At 40.6% G+C, this 26807-nt stretch overlaps 1 protein-coding gene across 2 annotated transcripts in view; it reads left to right on the top strand.

The window, feature by feature from the left end:
• CRACR2A (calcium release activated channel regulator 2A) overlaps positions 1-26807 on the top strand; it is a 205657-nt gene that overhangs the window by 164985 nt on the left and 13865 nt on the right. For both annotated transcript variants that reach the window (XM_082256108.1, XM_082256107.1), the window contains exons 13-16: positions 8674-8806; positions 16402-16483; positions 20723-20837; positions 23801-23902. In XM_082256108.1, the coding sequence (XP_082112234.1) occupies positions 8674-8806; positions 16402-16483; positions 20723-20837; positions 23801-23902 (432 nt within the window). The remainder of the gene's footprint in view (positions 1-8673; positions 8807-16401; positions 16484-20722; positions 20838-23800; positions 23903-26807) is intronic.

The raw sequence follows: 26807 nt of genomic DNA, 5'->3' as shown, positions 1-26807 counted from the left end.
GTGGTGTAAAGGAACTTTAATAGCCTGCACAGAGCTGTGGAAGCCTTCCAAAGAGAGTAGAGGCTCTTATAGTTACATAGGGGGGACTTCATGGCCATAGTTTGATGCCCATTGTTTTGAAATTTTTATGTTTGACTTTAAGCCTTATTAAAAGAGATGCTCTGTACTGAACTGTATTTTTTAAAAATGTATTTTTGCGTTACTACATGTGCCCCTTAGCAGTGCTCAGATCCTAATGTCCTTTGTTTGACAACTTCTTGTCTATTAGCCCTAAAAATGTAGAGATTTGATTTTCATGATTCTCCACCTATTAGCTTAAATGGGGTACACATTAAAGTTTTCAGTTTGTGAAGCCCCCAGACCTCAATCAAACACAGATTCACTCATCACTATTTAGAATAGGAAATTGGCGAAATGACCAGACAGAGAGTAATTGTAAGCTGCAGTTTACTAAATAGCTGCAAGGTTAGAAGAAGAAATGTAAAACAGGCTCAGGATCACAAAAATAAGCATGCACTACAGAAAAAAGAAAACTGCAAAAACATATGGAAGCTGCAAAAAAATGAATCCTTCCCAGAAATGTCTGTGTTTCTATAATACTCGATGACAGGGGTAGGAAACCTATGAGGGGTGGAGACCTACCTGGACAACATAGAAGAGATCATAGATAAATTAACTAGCAAGCCCCCCAATAAAAAACAACATGAAGAAAACTTAGAGAGATCTATCAAAACTAATGTCACTATAACAATTTAGGCTCAGCCTTCCTCAAAACTTAGCTTCAGTGAGAAACACAAGGTCAGGCTTACCCCTAACGCAGGTGGTCAGACACTAGGAATGAGCTTCGAGTTTGAGTGGAACGTAAGTTCGACTCGAACATTGGCTGTTGGCTCATTCGTCGAATGACGAACAAATGGGCTTCTTCGTTGGAACTTCGAGTTCCCGCATTATCATGGACTCACTGACTTCTGAATAATAAATAAATCACTGGCTGGCAGGGGGAATTGAACTCTCATCATTGCAAGGCTGGTATTCTACCACCTACGCCACCAAGCCTGCTTAAGCTGAATACACTCTCCCTAACTTTTATCTCATTCACTGTGTGTAGAGTGAGATAGGAGTTAGTTAGTTAGGCAGGGAAAGTGTATTCAACCTAGCTGTACTTGACGGTGGCGTAGCTGGTAGAATACCAATCCTGCAATTGCGATGGTTGTGAGATCGAGTTCCTTGGTCAGTGGGTGATTTATAAGTGGAATTTTATAATTAATAATACATTGCTAGCAGGGAGAGAGATTTTTGCTTTTAAGTTTGTTGAGATCAGATAGTGCAGTGTATACCACAAAGGTATTTTTATAAATATATATATATATTGTGAGGGATTAGCTCGGTGGTAGGCGTAGATGACCCCTTGGGGGGTGCGTTTTCACAGAGAGATAGCCGAAAAGTGCTTGCAAACAACAGTTTGGTTTATTAATGCAATTTTCTTCACCAGACTGCAAGCGTTAAAAACAGCCAAATAAAATAAAAGACAAAATAAATCCTTGCCTCTGTGTGTCAAGAAGAATCTTGCCTTCTCACACTGGAACCTACCTAAGAGTCTGTCCCCAACCTACTGTTGGGCAGACTTTCTTATCCTACAGCGGATACTCAACAGTCCATGTTTTATCTCTTCACACAGCACATGTTCATTTAACAGGTCCCTTTACTCTTCACAATGAGAATGTCTCTTTGCTTGTCTCTTCACATGGCAAACATTCCTTTATTTCTTCCACATAGAAATAGTTTGTTTTCTCACCTTGAGACGTCTTCACAACTGGTTACCCTCCTTAGGGCACATCACTTCAGGGGGTCTTCTCCCATGCTCACACAGCTTGTCGGGAGGCACACGTCTGACTGTCCTTCTCCCAGCCCACACGGCTTCAGGAGACAGCTTCCGGAGGCAGCCCTCCATAGACTTCCTTTGGACAAATTATAGAAGTCTTAACTTCCTCATTCTGAACAGCTGAAGTCTGTTCAATGTCTTTAGACCTTTCTGCTGGCTTCTGCAGCTGACACCCTATAGTAATTGGTGAATTGTATCTCCGATCTGTGACAACACTCACAGATTTACCTGACTTCCTGTCACATTTACTTGACGTCCTGTTACAATATATATATATATATATATATATATATATATATATATATATATATATATATATATAGGCACTTCAGTTTATCTTAGTTAATGTCAGTATTTCTGAAAAAAACGGTGTGGGGTTCCCCCTAAGATCCATACCAGACCCTTATCCGAGCACACAGCCTGGCTGGCCAGGATGGGGGTGGGAGAGAGTGAGCTGAACCATACCAGGCCACATGCCTTCAACATGGGGGGTGGGTGCTTTGGGGCAGGGGGGTCTGCCCCCCATGGGGACAGGGGTCTCTTCCACACAACCCTGGGCTGTGGTTGTGGGTTCTGCGGGGGGAGGCTTATAGGAATCTGGAAGCCCCCTTTAACAAGGGGACCCCCCCTATGTGAATAGATATCGGGTACATGGTACCCCTACCCATTCACCAAAAAAGTGTATAAAAAAATTACAAAAAACAGTTTTGGAAAAGTCTTTTATTAAAAAATAAAAAAATACTGACCCCCGATGATCAGTCGTCCGTCTGCCCAAAAAATAGAAAAAAAAAAAAGAAGCTCCTGCTTCTACGGACGCTCCCCGCGAAATGAGCGGTTCTGATTGTGACAGCTCTTATATAGTAAAAATGTGAAAAACTATCAGCGCAGTAAGAAACGTAAAAAATGTGATCAGCTGCAAACACTAAATGTGATCCCACTACACAAATAAATGATTCAGTAAATAATATGTGTTGCGCTAAATCAAAGAAAGTGCATATGAAAAATATTAAAGACATTCAATCTCAAAATATTGCAACAAAAGTCCATGTGATTAAATACGTGACATGCATATTGAATAAGTCCTTTCTGAAATAACATATATAAAAATCCACGTGTATATAAAGTGCTGTGATCTCTAGATAAAAAACTCCTCCAACACAAAGGTGACCTGACACTAATAGAGTGCAGGGGGAGGAGTTCTCCCCTCTGCGAAGAGACCACATGCTGCTGCTAGAAGTGTGCCTGCCTGGCTGGAGTGGAGTTGCTGAGTGATGGGCAATCACCTGACTCTGACCGACTGCTATTCTGAGCTCTGCTGTACAGTGACTACAAGAAGCCGACATCAAATCAAATTGATGCCCTGTGATATGGATGGATAAGCTGTGCTGATCCCGGACCCTCTTGCTCATACCTTGTTGCTGATAGCTAATTACCCCTGTTAGGGGACTGCTTTGTCTGACCCTGGGTGGCACCTGGGTCAGACATTAAGGTGAGAGGTTTGCACTTCTGGTGGTGGATTTTCTCACAGTCGCTGAGAAGTTTTGGTTACCTTTGTGTTGGAGGAGTTTTTTATCTAGAGATCACAGCACTTTATATACACGTGGATTTTTATATATGTTATTTCTGAAAGGACTTACTCAATATTCATGTCACGTATTTAATCACATGGACTTTTGTTGCAATATTTTGAGATTGAATGTCTTTAATATTTTTCATATGCACTTTGTTTGATTTAGCGCAACACATATTATTTACTGAAACTCTTATATAGTGACCTGACGTCACAAGCTGCCCCACAATGCCCTGCTCAGGTGCAGTGAATCAATTACTGATGTCAGTAATTTATTCACTACACCTAACCTAAGCAATGGATTATGGGGCACTGGTGACATCAGAGCCCTATAAAAGAGCCCTATAAAAGAGCTGTCAAACTCAGATAGAAGTTAGTTAGCCAGAGGAGAGTCCAAGGTTAGTCAGCTGGCTCGGTGGCTTAGCTGGTAGAATAATGGGCTTGCAAATGAGAGGCTGTGAGTTGAATCCCCAGGCCAGCGGGTGATTAATATTAATTATGGATTTTAATTAAAACCTATTAATTGTCCCCGCCCCTTCTGAGAAGACGTCAGTAATTTATTCACTGCACCTGAGCAGTGGATTATGGGGCGCTGGTGATGTCAGAGCCCTATAAAAGAGCTGTCAAACTCAGATCGAGAATTGTTAGGCAGAGAGAGTCTTAGGTTACTCAGCTGCCTTGGTGGCGTAGCTGTTAGAATAACGGGCATGCAGGTGAGAGGCTGAGAATTCTCAGCTGTAGGTTTGAATCCCTGGCCAGCAGGTGATTAATAGCCGCTTACATTTAAGCCTTTAAAATGAGGACTTTTCATGTTCGTGTTCGCATGTTCGCTAGAACATTTCCCCTATTCGAGATGTCCTGGTGTGAACCGAACAGGGGGGTGTTCGGCTCATCACTATCAAACACTATAGCTAGCTTCTGTGCTCTTCACCTATAGCAGCCTCTTTTCCCATAAGGCAAGCAGGCCTACTGGTACTTGGCTACCCCCAGGACTTATACTGTACACAATGCTATAGTGTCTGGCCACCACGTTAAGGTAATTGCGAACTGAGCAAAGCAAACATGTACTTGCAGTTGGCAGACAGGTAGAGTAGTCCAATGACAGCCCTGGTACAAGGCAAACAAGGTTAAGAATAGTCAGGGTCAATCCATAGCCAAAAGGCAGGCAGAGTTCAGAGAATAGCCTGATATCTGATCTAAGGTCCTCAAGGAAATCCAAACAGCAGGGCAGGACAGACAAAGAGGCAGCCTGAGCACAAAAAAAAAACCCTGCTATCACAAGCATGAGATTGCAGGCTTGGCTGGCTGGAATCAGGTTTGGTCTACATCCAGAGACTGACTACCTCAATCACCTTGCATGTGGACATACAGGGAAAATGCATCATAGCCAAAACCAGGATGCTGGAACCAGAGTCCATCATGAAAGCAGAACATTTGGTACTGCAGGCTGATTTGCTCAACGAATTTCAGGCCTGCTTTCTGCTCTGACCACTATAAGTAGTATGTAGGGCAATGTGCAGAGATCAGCAGTATGTAGGGCCAGGTACAGAGGTTAGTAGTATGTAGGGTCGTGTACTGGGGTCATTAGTACGTAGGGCGGTGCACTGGGGTCAGTAGTACGTAGGGCAGTGTACTGGGATCAGTAGTATGTAGGGCAGAGTACAAGGGTCAGTAGTATGTAGGGTGCTGTACATAGGTTAGTAGTATGTAGGGCGGTGCACAGATGCCAATAAAATGTAATGCTGTGTACAGAGTGTCAATAGGATGAAAAGAAGTGTACAGAGGTCATCAGTATGAAGAGTAGTGTATATGGATTGGTAAGGCAGAGCACAGGCGTAAGCAGATCAGGGGTTAGCAGGGCACAATGTATGGAGCCGGCTGCATCAATACTGACATTTCTAAAGGAAAAAATGTAATTTAAACTCACGTATGATTATAATGTATTGCTGGCTTGCGGCAATACAGATAAAAAAAAAAAAATGAAAAAAAAAACCCCCCAGGCGTAGGGTTCTCTCCAAAATCCCTACCAGACCCTTATCCGAGCATGTAGCCTGACAGGTCAGGAAAGGTGGGGGATGGACGTGCGCCCCCCCCCCTCCTGAACCATACCAGGCTGCTTGCCCTTAACATGGGGAGGGTGCTTTGGGGTGCTCCCCAAAGCTCCCTGTCCCCATGTTCATGGGGAAAAGGGCTTCTTGCTGACAACCCTGGGCTGTGGTTGTCGGGGTCGGAATCTGGAAGCCCCCTTTAACAGGGTGGCCCCCAGATCCCTCCCCCCCCCCTGTAAATGGGTATCGGGTACCCATTCACCAAAGGAGTTAAAAACACAGAACACAGTTTTTGACTAATCCTTTATTAAAATAAAAAATAGTCTTCCTTAATGTAAATCCATCGTCAATCACGACGCCCGCCAGACCCGAAAAATAGAAAAATAAAAAATCAAAAAAAGCTTCTCACGTGACGTCAGAAGGGGGCGCTGCCACCGGGTGACATAGCCGGGTGGTTTGCCTATAAAATAATTGTCAAAGCTGAAGATCGGGCATACGGCAGGTAGCCTCTTAAGAGGCAAAGCGTTTATTCATTTTTTTCTATTTTTTGGGTCCGGGGTCCGATGGGCGTCGTGATTGACGATGGATTTACACCGAGAGACAATATTTTTTTTCTTTTTAATAAAGGACTTGTCAAAAACTGTGTTCTGTGGTTTTTACTTTTTTACACTTTTTTTGGTGAATGGGTACGTGTACGATGTGTTAAATTTTGACATGGAGTTCCCCTTAAAATCTATATTCTTATAGATTTTGGGAGGGGAGGGTTGCCATGCTGTTTTTAAAAAAAAATTCTATCATAGGGTTCCCCTTAGCCACTGAAATACAAGGCACTTTCACCCCCCTCCAGCCTAGACCAATTTTCAGCTTTCAGTGCTCATTGGCATCTATGGAAAATATTGGTCGGCTTGACATGGCACAGATCCTCGTCTTTAACATTGGCATCTATGGGAAATATTGGACAGCTTGACATGGCACTGCTCCCTGTCTATAACATTGGTGTCTATTATAAATATTGATTAGCTTGACATGGCACTGCTCCCCATTTTTAACATTGGTGTCCAATGTTCCCTCTAATTTTTTACTGTGCTGAGCAAATAAAAAAATTTCTGAGCGCAAACCTTTAGACTGAGCACTGATAATAGTGGTGCGCCAGATTTAAATAAAAGGAATAGTTCACCCTACACTACATTACGGTCACCCTGATATGGAAGGGTTTGGTCACCCTGCCATAGCAGTCAGTTAACCCTACACTACATTACGGTCACCCTGACACTTCACACTTTCCCTACAGAAACTAAATTTTTGAAGCTAGATCTAGAAAAGTGAGCGTCAGTATAAAAACGACCTTACATGGATCAAAGAATCATATTCAATCACTAACAGACAATATCAGCTAAATTCATAGTTGAGCAGTGAACATTTAAAGAAAGCAAAGATCTGTGAAAAGAATAAAGCTAGAAGACTGTATAATATCTAAGATGAAATTATAGTTGAAAAAAGGCAGAAACTAACATGCTTGAGAATATTTTATCTGTCCAGCTTTGTTATACAGACATTTTTGATCTTGACAGATACAATATATATATTTCACTGTATGAATTAGGAATCAACTGTATTATCTCAAAGTTACTAATGGTATTTAAGCTCTCATCCTCTATTTGTCATTATCATCATCATTATGATGATATCTCCAATAGCAACCTAATGACAATAATAATAGATTTGTGCAGTAGCATGCCCTGAAACATTGGTGGTTTCCCCCAGGTCCTTGGTGCTGCATTCACCAACACCACAGCAACATCTCTCCCCATTGCTTGCCACCAGCCTCAACAGTTAGACAATAAATTTCAGAGCTGAGGAAAGCTGCCCCCATAGTTGCCAGCGTTCCCCCCGTGAGACACCCCCTGCGCGAGACACCCCCCGCGCGCGAGACCCGTGCACTTACCTCACGGCAGCTTCTCTTCAGTCCCCGCGTCTCTTCAGTCCTCCCGCCTCCTCCTCGGCCAATGGCATGGGGTTTGCCTTTCGGCCAATCAGGAAGCGGGAGGACCCGCTCCCTGATTGGCCAGGAGGAGGATCCGTGTGACAATAGCGAATTTTAATTCGCTATTGTCACACAATGGGCAGGCTTGGCTCGGGGCACACTGCTCTGCTCCCCGGCCGCCCCGGCTGCCACAGTAAAATATACCTTCACGGTCGTCTGCGCGGTCTGAATTTGTTCTGCGCAGGACCGTCAATTAGACTGTGCTTAAAGGGAACATCGTTGGTGTCTATGGGAAATATTGGTCAGCTTGACTTACGTTTGAATCAAACACACAGCTCACCCCTAGTAGATAGTAAACCTGGATAATACTTGAACAAAGATGTCTCTGTCTTTTACTCAGAAAAACAAATGAAGAGATTGTCAGGGGGTGATCTCTGTAAGAATATTTTGTGTCTGTGTGTGTATGTGTGTGTGTGTGTGGTGGTGTGTGAAGGGTATGGGACTTTATGTATACCTGCTTAGGTATAATACCGACAGACAATATTTTTATGCATTCAATCTTGGTATTTTTTATTTAAAATATAGTAAACCTTAAAAGATCGGTTAAAATCATATATATATAAATTATCAATCCAAAGTTGTTTATTCTATGGCCTTGAGATCTGTCTATAAGGTCGACGTGTTTCATGAGGAATCCTGCTTCATCAATTGTTTTCACAAAAACATTACATGTATTATACTGTACATCTTATACAATCAACCAAGTTTGATTATTACAAGATGTATAATACATGTAATGTTTTTGTGATAAGCTGTTTAATAATTATCTGTTTATGTATAATATTACAGTACCTTGTAGTACGAGCCGAGGTCCTGATGAAGCGGGATTCCCTGTGAAATGTGTCGACTTAGATGGATCTCAGCGCCATAGAATAAACAACTTTGGATGGCTAATTTATATATATGATTTTATCCAATCTTTTAATGTTTACTATATTTTTAATAAAATATCAAGATTTTATACATAAAAAATGTCTGTCTGTATTATACCTAATGAGGTATGCATAAAGTTCCATACCCTTCAAATTTTTTACATGATCACTGTGAGAAGTAATAAATATCTGGGAGTGTTAGACCTATTAATTGGAATGCCCTTAATATGAAAAAAAGATATCTGTTATATTTTCAGGAAGAACGCGTGTTCAGTCCTCCAGACCGATTATTTAAAATTGTTGTGGTTGGAAATTCTAGTGTGGGGAAGACATCATTTCTGAGACGGTTCTGTGAAGACAATTTTTGCGCCGGGACTTCAGCTACAGTGGGTAAGCATTCTTAAAGGGCCATTTTAGCCACATGGCTTCACTTCACTCATGAAAAAGCTTCCCTGTGAACGGACTTCATTTTCATTCTAAGGGTCCATGCACGCTGGCTTAAAAATTGCTGCTTCGGACTTTTGTGTTTTGCCTGTAGAAGCAGCTCAATGTTATCCTATGTGTCCATGCACATTAGGACGTTTAGTGGTATACTTTAAGCTCACCATTTTAGAGGCAGGAAAAACCCTTCTGGTATACGTTTTTGGTTGGAGCTTTCTGGCAGAAAAAATGCTAAACACTCCTAAACGCCCCAAAAGATGTGTACAAAAATGCTTTATATGAGTGTTTTGGGGTTTTTTTGCTAAGGAAACTAGCATTTTTTTTAAGCCCAGTGTGCATGGAGCCTAAAAGTCATGTTATCCTGATAATTTCTCATGATCATATTTTCTGAGTGGGGGCATTGTGGGGAAAGATGTCTATTTGCTGCTGCCTGCTGACACAGATGACAATGATACATTGCAGGGATGCAGAACCTTTAGCTATACTTTAAAAAATCCCTCTTACCTTTTTTGCTGTAGTATGTACAACTAACATACTCACACACCCAGTAATTTCATTGGTATTTTGTAGTAAGCTGCATACCAGTTTCAATGTTGCCATCTGACTCTCCTATGTCATCGGGAGATGCCCTTTTTTTTTCAGGCTCTTGCAGCTAGTACCATGATGATGTGCCCCTGGGTCCGTCGTACCTCAGCTGCTGCATGATAGCTGATGCCTCCAGTGAAATGTGACATGGATATACAGTATAACAGGAGTCATCAGCAGCTGGGCCTATTTAATCTTCACCTAGGGATACATCAGGGACACTTTTGTGAATAAATCATTCATGGAAACCAGCAAATTAATATAAAGTGGACAAAAAAAAAATTAAAGTGATAAAAAACACTTGAAAAAGAGATAATGAATTAAATTTCAAAACACAGACTTGCCATTTAATTATACATATACAGTATTTTCCTAAAGTATTTTGGCACTTGTTGAAATGTCTTTCATGTATGTTTAGATCTTTGCATAAGTTTTATTCGGGGACTGAAAGCCTGCAAGATAAATGCCCAAAGAATGTGTGTATTTATACCAGATATTCCCATCGGGCCAATGGAAAAATTGCAGTCAACAATTTTCAGTTTTTTGTTGGGAGCAGCTGGTACATCATGAATATTTCTCTTGATTTATCCTGAACATTAGAAGTTCTTGCATCCCATCAGCATCATTTATATTAAAACACAACATGAAAGGATGTAATTGAAAATCCAGGGTGGTCAATAAACACAGTTTTATTATGATAGGAAGTTGGTTCCAGCAGGGCAGAGGAAATCACATTCTACTTGTTAAGTAACTTACATCCAAATGTTGACTGCATGAGAAAAGGGTAATGTAAGTTCACATATACTTTTGCCAGAGTACCTGTTTTAGTGCAGCGTTTTATATTTTTTTCTTCTTTATGTTTTCTATCACTGTCTCTCTTTGGTTTTATTTTTTATTTATGTTTAAAGCTGAACTGCATAACTTGCATAATCTAACAGGCTCTGCTGTACTGAAATTTCTTACACTGGTGTTTTTGCCTTTTAACTTTCTTTCTTTTAGGGCTCAATTACACTAGTGGCCGGGACGGGTGGTTGGGGATAAAAATCGATAGTCAAACCTTGGTTTTACTGCCCCCTGTCTGCTCCCCTTAACCTAACACAGAAGGAGTGGGGTGGACACATGACGTGGCTGCAGCAAAAATTATACTCCATTTCGCATTCAACAGGCCCCCTATTTCGCTGAAGTGGTTATGGCATGGTGAACCACAGCAGATTATTTTTCAAAGGGGCGGCAAGGACTGCCACTAGTGTACACAATCCCTTACTCTTTCATTCACTACTTTTATTTTCAATACTGCTCTTCAACGTTCTTCCACTTTATTCTGCTTTGCTCCCCTCTTGCCTCTCCCTTTATCCATCTTCTCAGTCCTGTCCTGTCCTCTTTTATCCCTTTCTTCTCTCTAATCTTGTTCTCCCATTTTCTCCTCTCACCTTTCATGCCATTCTCTTGTCTTCTTTAGAATTTCCTTCTCTTGCCCTATTCTCTCTACTTCTATCCCTTCCCCTCCTCTTCCCTCCCCTTCCAACCCCTCCGTATTGTCTTTCCCCTTCCTTTTTATCTTCTGTTCTTGGGCTTTACCTCTCTTCTTCCTTCTCCTCCTCTTGCTATCTATTCTCTATTTCTATCATTTTCCCTTCCAACTCCTGCTCTTGGTCTCCCCTCCTCCCTTCCATCTTCTCTTCTTGGTCTTTCCTTCTCTTCTTCCATCTTCTCCTTTTGCTTTCTCCTCTCTACTTCTAACCCTTCCCCTCCTCTTCCCTTCCCACTCCTCCTCTTGGTCTCTCTTCTTCCCTTTCATCTTCTCTTTTTGGGCTTTCCTACTCATCTTCCATATTCTCCTTTTGCCCGTTCTTCTTTATTTCTATCCCACCCCTTCCTCTTCCCTTCCAACTCCTCCTCTTGGTCTCTCCTCTTCCCTTCCATCATCGTTTCTTGGTCTTTTCTTCTCTTCCTCTTGCTTTGTCCCCTCTTCTTCTAACCATTTCCTCCTATTCCCTTCCAACTCCTCCTCATGGTCTCTCCTCTTCCATCTTCTTTTCTTGGTCTTTTCTTCTTTCATCTCTTCCTCTTGTTCTGTCCTCTCTAAGTCTAACCAATCCCCTCCTATTCCCTTCCAAATCATCCTCTTGGTCTCTCCTCTCCTCTTCCCTTCCATCTTCTTTTCTTGGTCTTTTCTTCTCTTCTTCTATCTCTTCCTCTTGCTCTGTCCTCTCTATTTCTAACCCTTTCCCCTCCTCTTCCCTTCAAACCCCTCCTCTTGGTCTCTCTTCTTTCCTTCTGCCTTCTCTTCTTGGTATTTCCTACTCTTCTTCCATATTCTACTCTTGCTCTCTCTTCTCTATTTCTACTCCATCCCCTCCTCTTCCCTTCCGACTCTTCCTCTTAGTCTCTCTTCTTCCCTTCGTCCTTTTTTCTTCTCTTCTTCCATCTCTTCCTCTTGCTCTATCCTTTCTACTTCTAACCATTCCCCCCCCCCCCTATTCCCTTCCAACTCCTCTTTTTGGTATCTCCCCTTCCCTTCCATATTTTTTCTTGGTCTTTTCTTCTCTTCTTCCATCTCTTTCTCTTGCTCTATCCTCTCTACTTCTAACCATTCCCCTCCTTTTTCTTTCTAACTCCTCCTCTTGGTCTATCCTCTTCCTTTCCATCCTATTTTCTTGGTCTTTTCTTCTTCCATCTCTTCCTCTTGCTCTGTCCTCTCTACTTCTAACCCTTCACACCCCTCCTCTGGGTGTCCTCACCCCCTCTCTTCTCCCCTTTCCTACTCCTCTTCCACCTTCTCTTCTTGCTCTCTCTTCTCTACTTTTATCCCATCCCCTCCTCTTCCCTTCCAACTCCTCCTCTTGGTCTCTCCTCTTCCCTTAATTTTCTTTTTTTGATCTTTTCTTCTCTTTTTCCATCTCCTCCTTTTGCTCTCTCCTCCCAACTTCCATCTACACAATACATTTCTCTTGTTACCTTCTCTCCTTTCTTTCTCTACTTTCACCTTTCATCCCTTTTCTTATTTCCTGACACTTTTTAAATTAAAATGGTTTTCTTAATATTTTGGTTTCCTATCATATATCCAATTAGCCCAGATTTATTAAAAAGCATGATGCATTTGGGAGTAAATGAATACTTTCTGTCGCAGATGAAATGGGTCACATACCTGTAGCCTTTGAACTAAGATCCAAAAGCAGAAGATCCATTGTGTATTAATTGACCAACACACATTTCTAAATATAGACCTGAATAATTGTTATAATTGCTCCTTTATTTTCAACAGCACATTTCTGGTAATGAGATTAGATATTAGGCCAAAATTAGATGAAGCAATAAGACGTGTTTCATTGACATTGCCAATAAGTGTCAAAAATCTTATCTGAATAGAGCCCATCAAGTACAGCTTTATACATCTCTTGGGAAGCTTATATGCTTCCCCTTTCATGCACCATTACCCATTCAGGTTTTCCTCTGCGGTCCTTGAAACCTAAAGTCAGATAATTCCCCTGAGTTTGATCAATGTGGAAAACGCAGACCGCTGTACATAATTTTACAGGTTGCACTGACAAAAATCTAGCAAGAAGCCAGCCATGCATTCTTTATTCTCGTAATCGTGCTGAAATGCCATCACAAATTAGCTCAATGACCTTGCATTTTGTTGGCTAAATATCTTGAACAAGAGGGAAAGTTTAAAAAAGAATGTCACTGGTATAAACCATCAGTAAACCTATACTATATCAGTCTTTTTATTTACCACACTTTTTAAGGGCACCTTCACACCACTGCAGTTCAGTATGGTCAGGTAACATAACATGCGTTATGTTGTGCGTTAATGTGTATTGTGTGAAGGGAGCCAATTAATTTAAATGGGTTGCCAAATCATCACAATGGACTTAAAACCAGAACTGAACCATTTCTGCTGAGATATTGCACCACAACTTTTGTTATGGAGATAAATAGGTGTTGTCTAGTCCAGCAGGGAAGAACTCAAGCAGGGCTGACAACATTGCTTAGGTTTTCAGTGAAGCTGATGCAGCTGTACCAGGAAGATGGGAGCTTACTTGATTAAGGGTAGGATTAATGGGCTTTTTTCTGTACTTTAGTGTTTTTTAACGGAATAAAGCATTGTGAAATGGGCAAAAACTGCAAAGTTATGCTGATTGTATTGCTTTTTTTTTTTTTTTTTTTTACCAAGACATACACTTTAAGATCTAAGAATCATATAATGCAGAGTTTTAACATTTTTATTGAATAAAGGTATTTATAAAGTGCCATCAATTTTTGCACAGTGCTTAATACAGTATGCTGTATAGACACATCAGTTCCAGCCCTCAAGGACCTTACCATCTAAGGTTCCTATCTTATATACTAGGACTAATTTGGACAGGAGCTAGGTGACCTACCAACATGTCTTTGGAGTGTAGGAGGAAACCCACACAAGCACAGGAAAAACATGCAAACTCTATGCAGATAGTGTCCTGACCAAGATCTAAACCAGAGACCCCAGCGGTACAAGCCAGAAGTGCTAACCACTAGGCCACTGTGCAGATGTGATCATGTAGCTATAGTACTAAATATGTGTTTTCATTTATTTGCCTAATGCTGTCCTTTTGGAGAGAGAATTGACCTATCTTTGGCTGAGGTGTAAAATGTATTGGCAGCTTTTATTTGCTGTGGTGTTTTTTTGTTTTTTTAAACTCAATCATTGCTGATTATACTTAATTCAATTGTGCAGCCATTGCTATAAGCACTACTTTTATTTTCTTTTAAAATGAACTTGAAACGAGCTGAGTTGATAAGGGATTAGGAAAATCAATTGGCAAATTAACGGCAGTAATAACAAATAAATACAGACAAATAGAAGCAGAAGGAGTCATTCACAGCTTGTGTGCCATGTGTAAATGAATGCTTTTAAAGGATAACTGCATTTTTTAAAATTGTATTTGCTCTCAATCTTTGTCTGCTGCTGCTATGCAGAAACAAATAAGAACTGAATGTAGAAGTTAAAGGGGAAATGTGAGGGCCTTGGATTATTTGTGCTAATAACTATTACAGTTGCAAATTAGGCCTGGTATAGTGGAAGGTTCTCCATTTTCGGGAGCTCTTCAGAGAGTAACTGCCATAGGATGGCACATGGATTGGGTAGACATGTGTACAAATATTATAGTGCCAGACACATTTGGTAAATTCTAGAAGTTGTATTAAAAGTCACATTTGGTTAAAGCCAACAGTGGTTCAAAAGGTCTCCTTTAGCATGGCTGCAAAAGGACAACACAAATAATATAATAACTTTACAATGTTCTCCCTGTGCTCATATGGGTTTCCTCTGGGTATGTCAGTTTCCTCCAACTCTCCAAAGACATGCTGGTAGGTTAATTGGCTCCTGTCTAAATTGGCCCCTTTACAGTGCATCCGGAAAGTATTTACAGCACTTCACTTTTTCCACATTTTGTTATGTTAGACCCTTATTCAAAAATGGATTAAGTTCATTATTTTCCTCAAAATTCTACAAACAATACCCCATAATGAACCGTGAAAGAAGTTTGTTTGAAATCTTTGCAAATATATTTAAAAAAAGAAAAAATAATAATTCACATGTACATAAGTATTCACAGCTTTTGCCATGACACTCAAAATTAAGCTCAGGTGCATCCTGTTTCCACCGATCATCCTTGAGATGTTTCTACAACTTGATTGGAGTCCACCTGTGGTAAATTCAGTTGATTGGACATGATTTGGAAAGGCACACACCTGTTTATATAAAGGTCCCACAGTTAGCAGTGAATGTCAGAGCACAAACCAAACCATGAAGTCCAAGGATATGTCTGTAGACCTCCGAAACAGGATTTTCTGCAACATTGAAGCTCCCAATAGGGAGAGAAGGGCCTTAGTCAGAAATTTGACCAAGAACTTGATGGTCACTCTGACAGAGCTCCAGTGTTTCTCTGTGGAGAGAGGAGAACCTTCCAGAAGAACAACCATCTCTGCAGCACTCCACCAAACAGGCCGGTATGGTAGAGTGACCAGACAGAAGCCACTCCTCAGTAAATGCTCATCACCTGGCCAATACCACCCCTACAGTGAAGCATGGTGGTGGCAGTATCATGCCGTGGGGATGTTTTTCAGCAGCAGGAACTGAGAGACTAGTCAAGATCAAGGGAAAGATGAATGCAGCAATGTACAGAAACATGCTTGATGAAAACCTGCTGCAGAACTCTCTGGATCTAAGACTGGGGGTGAAGATCTATCTTCCAACAGGACAACGACCTTAAGCACACAGCCAAGATAACAAAGGAGTGGCAGGGACAACTCTGCGAATGTCCTTCAGTGGCCCAGCCAGATCTCAGATATGAACCCAATTGAGCATCTCTGGAGAGAACTGAAAATGGCTGTGCACCGACGCTCCTCATCCAACCTGATGGAGCTTGAGAGGTTCTGCAAAAAGAATGCGAGAAAATTCCCAAAAAGTTTGAAATAAGGCTGTAACATAACAAAATGTGGAAAAAGCGAAGCGCTGTTAATTCTTTCTGAATGCACTGTATCAGCCTCTTGTAGTTCCTGTACAGAAGGCCTGGCATGTGAGAGGAAGAAGCAGCACAAGGAGCCAATGAGTTTAGGAGATGAGCTCATTACTGTGCTGCTTTTTATTTCACTGTCCAGTCACAGGCTGGGGCAGCTCCACAATGACCTGGACTCAGAGGAAGTGGAATTAATTATGCTGGCCATTAGACTAAGAACATCTAGTGACCGAAAAGGGTACTGCGAGGACAACGTCTAGACTGAAGGTGAATATTGCAGCAAAAGCTGGTTTTGCTGTTTTATCTCTTAGCGGGCTATACATTTTTATCTTATTTTTTTGCTGGAGTTTTGCTTTAATTTATCTATCTACAACAGAGTAAATAATGTAAATTAAAATGACCCCCTTTAAGTTTACTCTTCACATCAAACTGAGTTTTGTATTTCTTTTGGCATTGCAGGTGTTGATTACAGCGTAAAGACTGTGATGGTGGATAACTGCCAGGTAGCATTACAGCTCTGGGACACAGCTGGGCAAGAAAGGTCTGTAATTAAATGTTCTAGTGTAAGGCTTATAGGATCAACAACAATTCCAGATTGCTTTTTTTTTTATATATATATTATATATATTGTCACAGGCCACACTGAGAGCAGCAGGAACTATAGGCTCCCACTTCTGTCAGTCAAATCCTGTGGGGAGGTAATGGGGGCCTTGACTAAGCTGTGCTGGGTGTCTATGGACACACACACAGCTGGGCTCAGGAGCGAGCCTGCATGGGTGCCTCCTCAGTACACAGCTTGCTGAAGGGGCACTGCTAAGAGAAAGAAGTGGACAGCTGGTGAAGGACTCCAGAAGAGGAGGTAAGGGACAGCTCTCTACAATACCATTGCCCAAAGCAGGTAAGTATAAAATTCAAAAACAAAAAAAAACAAATGCCTGTAGAATCTTTTTGGAAGCTGTGCCCAAAAAAGGCAGACAGAGGACAAATGACTTGTCACCAGTAATGCCCATGGTCTCCCTGCAGCTGATCTTTTTCCCATTATTGACTTAACACGTGTGGTTCTGCACTGGGTCTCTGTATAGAATCAGCCATCTTGGTAGAGGCAGGGCTTTCCTTCCTCCTGTCAGAGCCCCCAGCAAGGAGAACAGTGAGCAGCACAATAGTCACATCATCAAATCTCACTCCAAATCTTCTGAGACTAGAAATCTAAGGCAGCAGTGCCTTAGATCTCACACTGTAGATTCAGGCCACATTCACACCTGCGAATGGGACTTACACCAAATACATGAGAGAACCCTAGCGGAGTTTTCTGGCAATTGCCTGCAGAGGCAGCCCCACTGAAAGCAATGCAGCAATCACCTGTGAGTCGTCCCTTGATTTGGACAGTCTGGGCATAATTAACATTCCTAGATGTCCCATATATAATAGCAATTTATTTTTGCGTGTGGGTCCACTTTAAGCGACCATCATATGTGAATCATTGTATAAAATCAGCAGTCTTATGAATGTATCTAATTTTCTAAGTTAAACTAATGAAAATGAAGACTACAAGATGATTTACAGTATCTCACAAAAGTAAGTACACCCCTCAAATTTTTGTAAGCATTTTATTATATCTTTTCATGTGATAACACTGAAGAAATTACACTTTGCTACAATGTAAATTAGTGCGTGTACAGCTTGCATAACACTGTAAATTTGCTGTTACCTCAAAATAGCTCACAGCTATTAATGTCTAAACCGCTGGCAACAAAAGTGAGTACACCCCAAAGTGTCAATATTGACACTGGAGTCCTGTTACACTCCTTCATGACGACATCACAGAGCTGGTGGATGTTAGAGACCTTGTGCTCCTCCACCTTCCATTTGAGGATGCCCCACATATACTCAATAGGGTTTAGGACTGGAGATATGCTTGGCCAGTCCATCACCTTTACCCGCTTCTTTAGCAAGGCAGTTGTCGTCTTGGAGGTGTGTTTGGGGTCATTATCATGTTGGAATACTGCCCCTCTGGCCTAGTCTCTGAAGAGAGGAGATTGTGCTCTGCTTCAGTATGTAACAGTACATGTTGGTATTCATGGTTCCCTCAATGAACTGTAGCTCCCCAGTGCTGGCAGCCTCAGACCATGACACTCCCACCACCATGCTTGACTGTAGGCAAGACACACTTGTCTTTGTACTCCTCACCTCGTTGCCGCCACACACGCTTGGCACCATCTGAACCAAATAAGTTTATCTTGGTCTCATCAGACCACAGGACATGGTTCCAGTAATCCATGTCCTTAGTCTGCTTGTTTTCAGCAAATTGTTTGTGGGCTTTCTTGTGCATCATCTTTAGAAGATGCTTCCTTCTGGGACGACAGCCAGGCAGACCAATTTGATGCAGTGAGCGGCATATGGTCTGAGCACAGACAAGCTGACCCCCCACCCCTTCAACCTCTGCAGCAATGCTGGCAGCACTCATATGTCTAGTTCTCAAAGAAAAGCTCTGGATATGACGCTAAGCATTGTAACTCAACTTCTTTGGTCGACCATGGCGAGGCCTGTTCTGAGTGGAACCTGTCCCGTTAAACTGCTGTATGGTCTTGGCCACCGTGCTGTAGCTCAGTTTCAGGGTCTTGGCAATCTTCTTATAGTCTAGGCCATCTTTATGTAGAGCAACAATTCTTTTTTTCAGATCCCCAGAGAGTTCTGTGTCATGAGGTGACATGTTTAACTTCCAGTGACCAGTATGAGAGAGTGAGAGCGATAACACCAAATTTAACACACCTGCTCCCCATTCACACCTGAGACCTTGTAATACTAACGACTCGCATTACACCGGGGAGGGTAAATGGCTAATTGGAGCCAATTTGGACATTTTCATTTAGGGGTGTACTCACTTTTATTGCCAGCAGTTTAGACATTAATGGCTATGTGTTGAGTTATTTTGAGGGAACAGCAAATTTACACTGTTATACAAGCTGTACACTCACTATTTTACTTCGTAGCAAAGTGTCATTTCTTCAGTGTTGTCACATGAAAATATATAATAAAATATTTACAATAATGTGAGGGGTGTTCTCACTTTTGTGAGATACTGTATGTAAAATAATTTCTAATACCATTCATAGATGGCTATCTGAGCTATACGCCCCATGCATAGAGTACAAGAGAGGCAGCAAAATCCTGCATTAAGAAAAACGTGTCTATACCATGTACATACATAACATTTGTGCTGCAGTTACATGCATACAGCATATACAGTATGTACACTATCCGCCACGGCCGCTGCCGACATTTCAAGAGTGTGTAATCAGCAGCTTCTGCGAATTCATGAATGACAGAAAGTCGATTATTTTGTGCATGTGCTGTCGCTGCATAAGTGACTTATCCATGGCCAACATGTGCCGTTGATCACACTTTGTGCATATTTGCATGTCAACTTTGAGCAGTTGCCACTGATAATGTGAATGCAAGCTTGACGGAAATAAACGCTAGGTCAAATGTTTACATGCATATAAATACAGTTCTTACACAGGACCCAGAACATGGATTTTCCTTGCTTTGATTTACGCAGATATATGCTGTGGACTATAATGGATCTGTGTGAATTGACCCATAGGATACAATTGTGCTGCCTTCAAATCCTTATAACTTACAGACCTAAACACAGATAATTGTACTCCCATGTACAACTTACAGTACATAAGACCCAAAGATCGCTTGGGTAGTGAAGAAAACTACAAATTGCTGTGTCTTGTCTTTTCTATCATAAAGCAATATATTTCATTAACTTTTATCCTACCATCATCTTTTTATTAACCTAAATTGATATTAACATTTTTATAAATTGTTATAGATTTTATGTCTAAACAAGAGTTCTATAAGAGCCCATAATGTAGTGTGATGCAAAGTATGCGTTTTCTGGCGGTCAGTGTAATGCAATGTATAAAACAGCAGGTCCTGCTTGAGTTTTTTCAGCACAGAGCAATACAGAACACAGAAGAGTACTGAGCATATTTTATGCTATAATGCATGTTCATTACAATGCACTTTAGATGTGCGTTGGAGTGCAATTAACATTTTAACATGCATACAACTGTGCTTTGATGTGTTTCATGTTACAATGTGGGTCATGACGCAGGTATAATGTGTTTTGTTTTTTTTTTAGAAAGGTCAGCAGATCCATGTAATATGTTATTACCATTAAAATTGTTCCAGGGAAGGAGGAAAAGGGTTAACCTGGAGTGACCCCTCCCCCCTCCCAGCCAAATAATTTCTTGCATGCAGACTGTTTATGTGAAAAAATTCTCAGGTCTTCTGTTGGGGACAGGGGGCTACCCAAAGCACTCCTGAAGCTTGGTTATATGGTCTTTCACATGGCTACGTGCAAGGGAGGAATGGGGCATCTTTCTGTGGAGGATATTTTATGGGCAGCTCTCTGACCATGCTTGTATGTTTCACTAGTAATATAGGACAGAAAACTGCAGGGGGAATGGGTGTTAGGGAGGGTAGCAATGGGGTTTTTTACAAAGGGGTCCAATGGCAAACATTGCACCAGGGCTTTGTACATATTTAGACACTATAGGCTTTTGAAGTTTCAGTTGCACCCAACCCAGCATATTGAAATTTATGTTGCTGTATGGGGACAATAGAACCAATTGTGTGATCTTTGTCTTGGACCCATATATGTCTTAAGAGGTTCTACCGTTAATTACTATTTGAGTGAAATTCTTTCCTGCTTTTTTTTAGACACGTATATACTTATTCATATTGTTGATTTGATTTCTTGAAACAGATACCGCAGTATAACTAAGCAGTTCTTTAGAAAAGCTGATGGCGTCATTGTAATGTATGACATCACATCTAAGGACACATTTACGGCAGTACGGCAATGGCTTACCAGTGTGGAGGTAAGAACAGAAATCAGCCTTGATGTGTGCAAGTTCTATTTCTTTGTGATCTTGCTTTGTTCTTACCAGGCTAGAGCATAACTGCAAGTGTTTCTTGGTAAAGTGAATATGTGCCTGAATACAAGACTGATTTTCTAATCTTGCCCTCTGGATGTTGGCAAACCGGAGGTGCTTTGCTGTGAAAGCTTCGCCAGTCAGTGGGTCCAGAGCCGGGCCATATCACCTTTTATTTTTTTCAATAGGGAGCTTTATTGAAAATAATTAAACAAACATAAGCTTCAAAGCAATGATACAAACTGAAGCATAACAGATACAGGATATATGCATGTTATGATAGAAAACGGTTTCATCAAAAGTTCAGTGGAGTTAAATGAGATCATAGTGCAATGAGACCGGTTTCATAGAAAGTCTGAGAGATTAAGCATAATCCAAGTGCGAAAAAGGCCGAAGCCCACAACTGCGGCTTAGAAGCCGCCAAGGAGGGAAAGAGAATATCATTTAATTCCCACTATTGGCTAGTAAAGCAGTCCATAACCTTATTGGATCATTAATACGGCTTAAAAGGTACAAAGGGTCAAGGTCAGGATCTTGACCATTTACCTAGAACAGTGACGGCTAACCTTGGCACCCAAGATGTTTTGGAACTATATTTCCCATGATGCTCAACTACAATGCAGAGTGCATAAGTATCGTGGGAAAAGTAGTTCCAAAACATCCGGGGTGCCAAGGTTTGCCGTCACTGACCTAGAAAGTTTCAGTGAGAATCCCATAATATTAGCCACCCGGGGTGGAGAACTGGAAATTTGACTATGCACACAGGTACGAGGAAGAACCTACCCTGTGAAAGTATTGCCAGGTTAGCTATGCTGTGCCATTTTAGGTTCACTTTAATGGGAAATTACTGTTTGTTTCTAATCACTACTCATTCTGAGTTACTATAGTATCATTTACCTGAAAGTAGTTTTTTTTTTAATACAAACGTTTTTATTGGGCTTTATAAACAAGAAAGCCAAAAAAACAAAAAAACAAAACCAAAGTATGACATATCAAAGCTGTGTCAGTACAAAGTATTCCAAACAAGTCATATATAGCACATGGTAAGGTAAATATATATACCAAAGAGAAAAAAATGAAAAGGTATACAGTATATCAAGTCATGTAAGGCAGCGACATCACATGCTGAATAACCAGGGGCATAGTCATGTGTTTGTAGAAGGCAAAGAATGATAAGACATATCAGAGTCCCAGTTGGAAAGTAAGGCATGGAAATCTATGTCATAATAAATGTGCTATAGTATATTAGCCTGATATTCTGATCATGTCAGGTTTCTTAGTGCATACTTCGGAAAAACTAACAGTAACAGTATTAACAGATTGCTCTGAAAGTTGCTCTGAAAGTAGTTTTTGATGGGACTTTACTTGCTTGCTGTTTTATATTTTGATTATTGTCTTTCATATACAGATTTGTAAAAGTCCTGTGCTTGACTGTATATTAGAAAATGTAATTAGAATTCTTACTTAATGACTATTGAGATAAGCTTAGTTTCATAAAAAGCCTTGTATATACTTAACAGAGTGCCGCTCCTAATGCCGATATTGTGGCTTCGAGGTATCCCACTCAAGAGGTTTGCTGGCATGTGTGCTCATTCAATGAGCAGTATGATGATGAATGGTAGGTAAATGCCACACACCAAACAGCTTCAAATGCATAGGAAATAGAAAACGGCCTCAGTCCCAGCTCCTTCCAATAGACATTCCAATGCGTTTCACCCCATTTGGAGCTGTTCAGTGTACGGCGTTTACCTACCATTTATAAAAAGCCTATTGATTTCAGTCAGGATAGACCTGACCTAAAAGGTCATATTAAAAAGTGCAGGTGAATCCATACACATACATCTGCCTAGGTGAACCAGTGTTTGCCATCCATTCACTGTAATTTCATTTTAATAATATTGGGAATCAATAGTGGGTTCAGGAAGGAAATCTTGCAAGGAACACTACATATGTTAACAACAGATATTTTTTTTGGATCTTGGAGAAGGTTTTAAACTTTTGTTAGGTTTTCTAACCCCAACAGTTCCTTTTGTGCCTTTGCTTCTTGTTTTAGGGTCTCTTTACACTTCCACCCATGTAACCTCAAGACACTGTAACGCATGTAACAAGTGTCGCAGTTCTACTTATTCTGAATGGCACCCAATGCACCTTGCTCACAGTTCTGCATTTAAGCCAATTACTTTCAGAGTTGCCTTAACGCAATGCGTATGCATTTGTCAACGCACCATAAACATTTAAATTGGCCCTTTGTGGCAGTTCAGGAAGTGAGTGGAAATCATTTCAAAGAGGGGAATTCTTCGTTGACTGCTATCAGTAAAACAGATACTCCAATTGGAATATTTGCCCTCACCTCCTATTCCGGTGACAGACAAAAAGTTGTGCATTTCCCTTTAACTCATGTCACCAAGACAAATCGTTGGGTGATTCCCACAGGAAACAGATAACAACAAAAATGTAGAATTTGCAGAGGAAGTAGCAGCCTCAATCATTCCGAGTATCAGCAAGATAATTTTCCTGGCAGATCTCTGTAATAATTTCCAGTAATACATAATTAAAATAATAATAAAAATAACAAAGTACTCTGAATAAAAATGTTTTTATATTTATGGCAACAAAGAACTACAGTCTACCTTAAGACACATACATAAATAGAACAATGCAAATCAAACCATTTGTTAAACAGCAAGTATAAATAATATAATTTAAATCATAATTAATCTGTACCTATTAAAGTGTCAAAAAACAGGTTCAGAGTCAAAACACTAAAAACAGGGCTGTCCACACTGGAACAGGTACATCAATCAAAAGCATTTTCACCCCTGAATGATGAATATTTTAAAAAGTATTTTTTAAGAAAATCTTTCACAACCACACAAACCCTCAAGGATGCTTTTTTGTTTTTCTTCTAGGAAGGAGCTGGAGAAAATATACCTATATTAATGTTAGGTAATAAAACAGACATTGAAAAGGAAAGAGAGGTTCCCTGCGGTCTGGGAGAGCAACTTTCAAAGGTAGAGTGTTTATATTTTAACTATTTAAATCTAAAGAGTGGGAGATGGTGAAGCCATTCTGTAGACTAAGCCATTATTTATGAGAATGGTATATACCTTTTACATCATTTGAAAATACATAAGGTGATCCTAAAGCCCTGTACACACGCAACGATTATCGGTCGACCGATCGTCCGTCTTTTGTCCAGAGTTGTGTTTTGTTGGTTGGAATGTGCCTAGACTGCACACTAATTTTCTCGCCCAACAAAATTCTACTTCAGAAGTGATGTCATGTGTTGGTTTGCTTTCTTTGTGTTCTTTCTTCACTGAGCATGCCCAGACTTGCTCATTAGATTTTTCCCTGTCGAAATCTGTACTGACTGCACGAAAATCGGCCGTGTTTTGACGGCAGACAAAAATTTTATAGCCTGTAACCAGATTTTTTTTGGCCGAAAAGTCGGAAGCATCATACTAACAAGCCGAAAATCGGCAGATCGGTCGTCGGACGAAAATTCCCTGCCGATTTTCGACGCGTGTGTACGAGGCTTAACTCCTGGATGGATGTATAACTGTATCATCAGTGATTACTGATCTCTTGTGACAGTGAATAGACTGCATTGTCACTGATGTCACTGCTCTCTAACTAATAGATATGATATGCTGTAAGTTCTGTGATTTTACTGGTCTTTAGTGAATGGATGGGCTGCATTCTTAGTGATGTCGCTGGTCTTTAGTGATTAGATATGTTGCAACCTCAGAGATGTCACTGGTCTCTAGCCAACTGATAGCCATAGCCTGCATTCCTAGTGATGTCACTAGTCTCTAGTGAAAGGATAGACTACATTATAAAGCTAAGTACACAAGGGCTAAATATTCGCTGGTATCCGCAGGTTCAACAGGAATCAGCCAACATTTTATCAGTGTACAGCTGTCCTGATAGAAGCCTCCTGATAGATAATGACCATCTGTTGTTGAAGGGACATGCTAGAAAACCAGCATCTGATTAGCACTGGCAGCCATTGGCTACCAGCACTCATCAGTGTGTTCTGGCAGGGGGACAGTCCCCCTGTCAGAACACAAAGGCACAACGGTGGAGGTCGCTGCACTAAAATCGCTTAGTTAGTATGGCAACCTCTCACTTTGTTTTCATTCAGCCCAGTACCCAGCCTTAATTAATTAATTAATCACTGGTCTGCAATGAATAGATAGATTGCATTCTTGGTGATGTCACATGTCCCTAGCAAATGGGCAGGCAAAACTTTTAGTGATTTCACTGGCCTCTAGTCAATAGATAGGGTATATCATATCAATGGTCTCCAGTGAATTGATAGATTGCATTCTCAGTGATGTCACTGGTCCCTAGTAAATGGAAAAGTTGCAATTAAGTGATGTCACTTGTCTCTAATAAATGAATAGATTGTGTTCTCAGTGATGTCACATGTCTCTAGCAAATGAACAGGGAACATTTTCAGTGATGTCACTGGCCTCTAATGAATCAATGGCTGCATTCCCAGTGATGTCACTGGCCTCTAGTCAGTGGCTAAGCTGAATTGCTAGTGATATAATTAATCTCTAGTGAATGGATAGGTTACATTCTGTCAGAATGTTTGACTGATTTATTGAGTCAGCTATATTGATCGTTTATTCGATCAATGTATAACATTGCCTCCAATATAAAAATATATTATTAAAAATAATTAAGTTGACCAATTATTATTCCTGAGATTCCCTGCCCTGTGCAGTTATTCTTTAACCTCCCTGGCGGTATGATTATTTTGGATTTTAGGTGCTGAAAGCGGTACCATTATTTTGCATGTAATTCTTAAGGATGAGCAGCCCAAACCAACTATTTATATATGATTTCTTTTTACTGTGCATTCTTCTTTATAACATCTCGGGTATGATAAAGTTTGAAAAACAAAATCCTAAATTATAATATAATAAATAACTATAAAATAATAACAAATAATAATATAATAATAATAATACTTTTTATTCAATAAATTAAAGTAAATAATGTAATCAAAAACACTGACATTTTTTTTGGCCAAACAAGGATGCAATATTAGTGGTCATATTGCTTCAGTAAACGTCCCGGGTATGGAAAATTTTAAAACATGGTACAGCACAAAGTCCAACGTCACAGTCAGGACAATAGTACCGCGTTTATTTTCGGATTTTCCTTCCAGTGTCGTCACGTTTGGAACAGCAAACCACACACATCCTTGTGGGTGCAGGCTTCTTTTCCGTTGGTGAAATGTGGTCCATAAAGTGACGACCGGTCAGGCATTCGGGGTTCACAACACCAGCAGCACGGTGTCCGGATCTATTTACAGCAGTTGGTGTTTGGTGCCTGAGAAATATGGAGAGGTCACGTGTAAATTCTCCTAGATGAATGAGGTGTGTTCTGTATTCAAGATGGAAGCTGTCTGTCTGTATGGTGATGTGTGTGATGGATGATGAGTGTATGATTTTGTGATCCTATGTCTCCCTGAGCTTGTTTATTTATCTACCAAAAAACAATTTAGTTTAAGAACCCTCCCGGAGAGTGTAGTTGGAACTATTTACTCACCTCTCATTGGTGGATCATATTATTGATTACCTATCTGCTTGTATAACCAATAACTGACCCAACCACTAGATGGTACTCTGAGTCTAGAGATTCCTATATTTAGGTTGTAGGTTCTCTGGGAGAGAATTAATTTATTGGATCCAATCTTTATGGGATAAACTTATAAAGATTTAAATATGTTACTTTAGACGTACAGTGACAGTAAAAAAATCATGCCTACAATGCATTTTAATAGGGTTTTTCTATTTCGCGGAATTTCACTTTTCGCGGCTGGGTCCGGAACGTAACCCCCGCAATGGAGGGGGGTTTACTGTATACCTAAAATTAGAGCCCCCTTAGCCAGACTGCTATTCT

The sequence above is a fragment of the Pelophylax lessonae genome, assembly GCF_965119305.1.
Source record: "Pelophylax lessonae genome assembly, chromosome: 4".
Classification (NCBI taxonomy): domain Eukaryota; kingdom Metazoa; phylum Chordata; class Amphibia; order Anura; family Ranidae; genus Pelophylax; species Pelophylax lessonae.
Note: the sequence above shows the minus strand (reverse complement) of the source record. Positions and strands in the feature narration are given on the sequence as shown.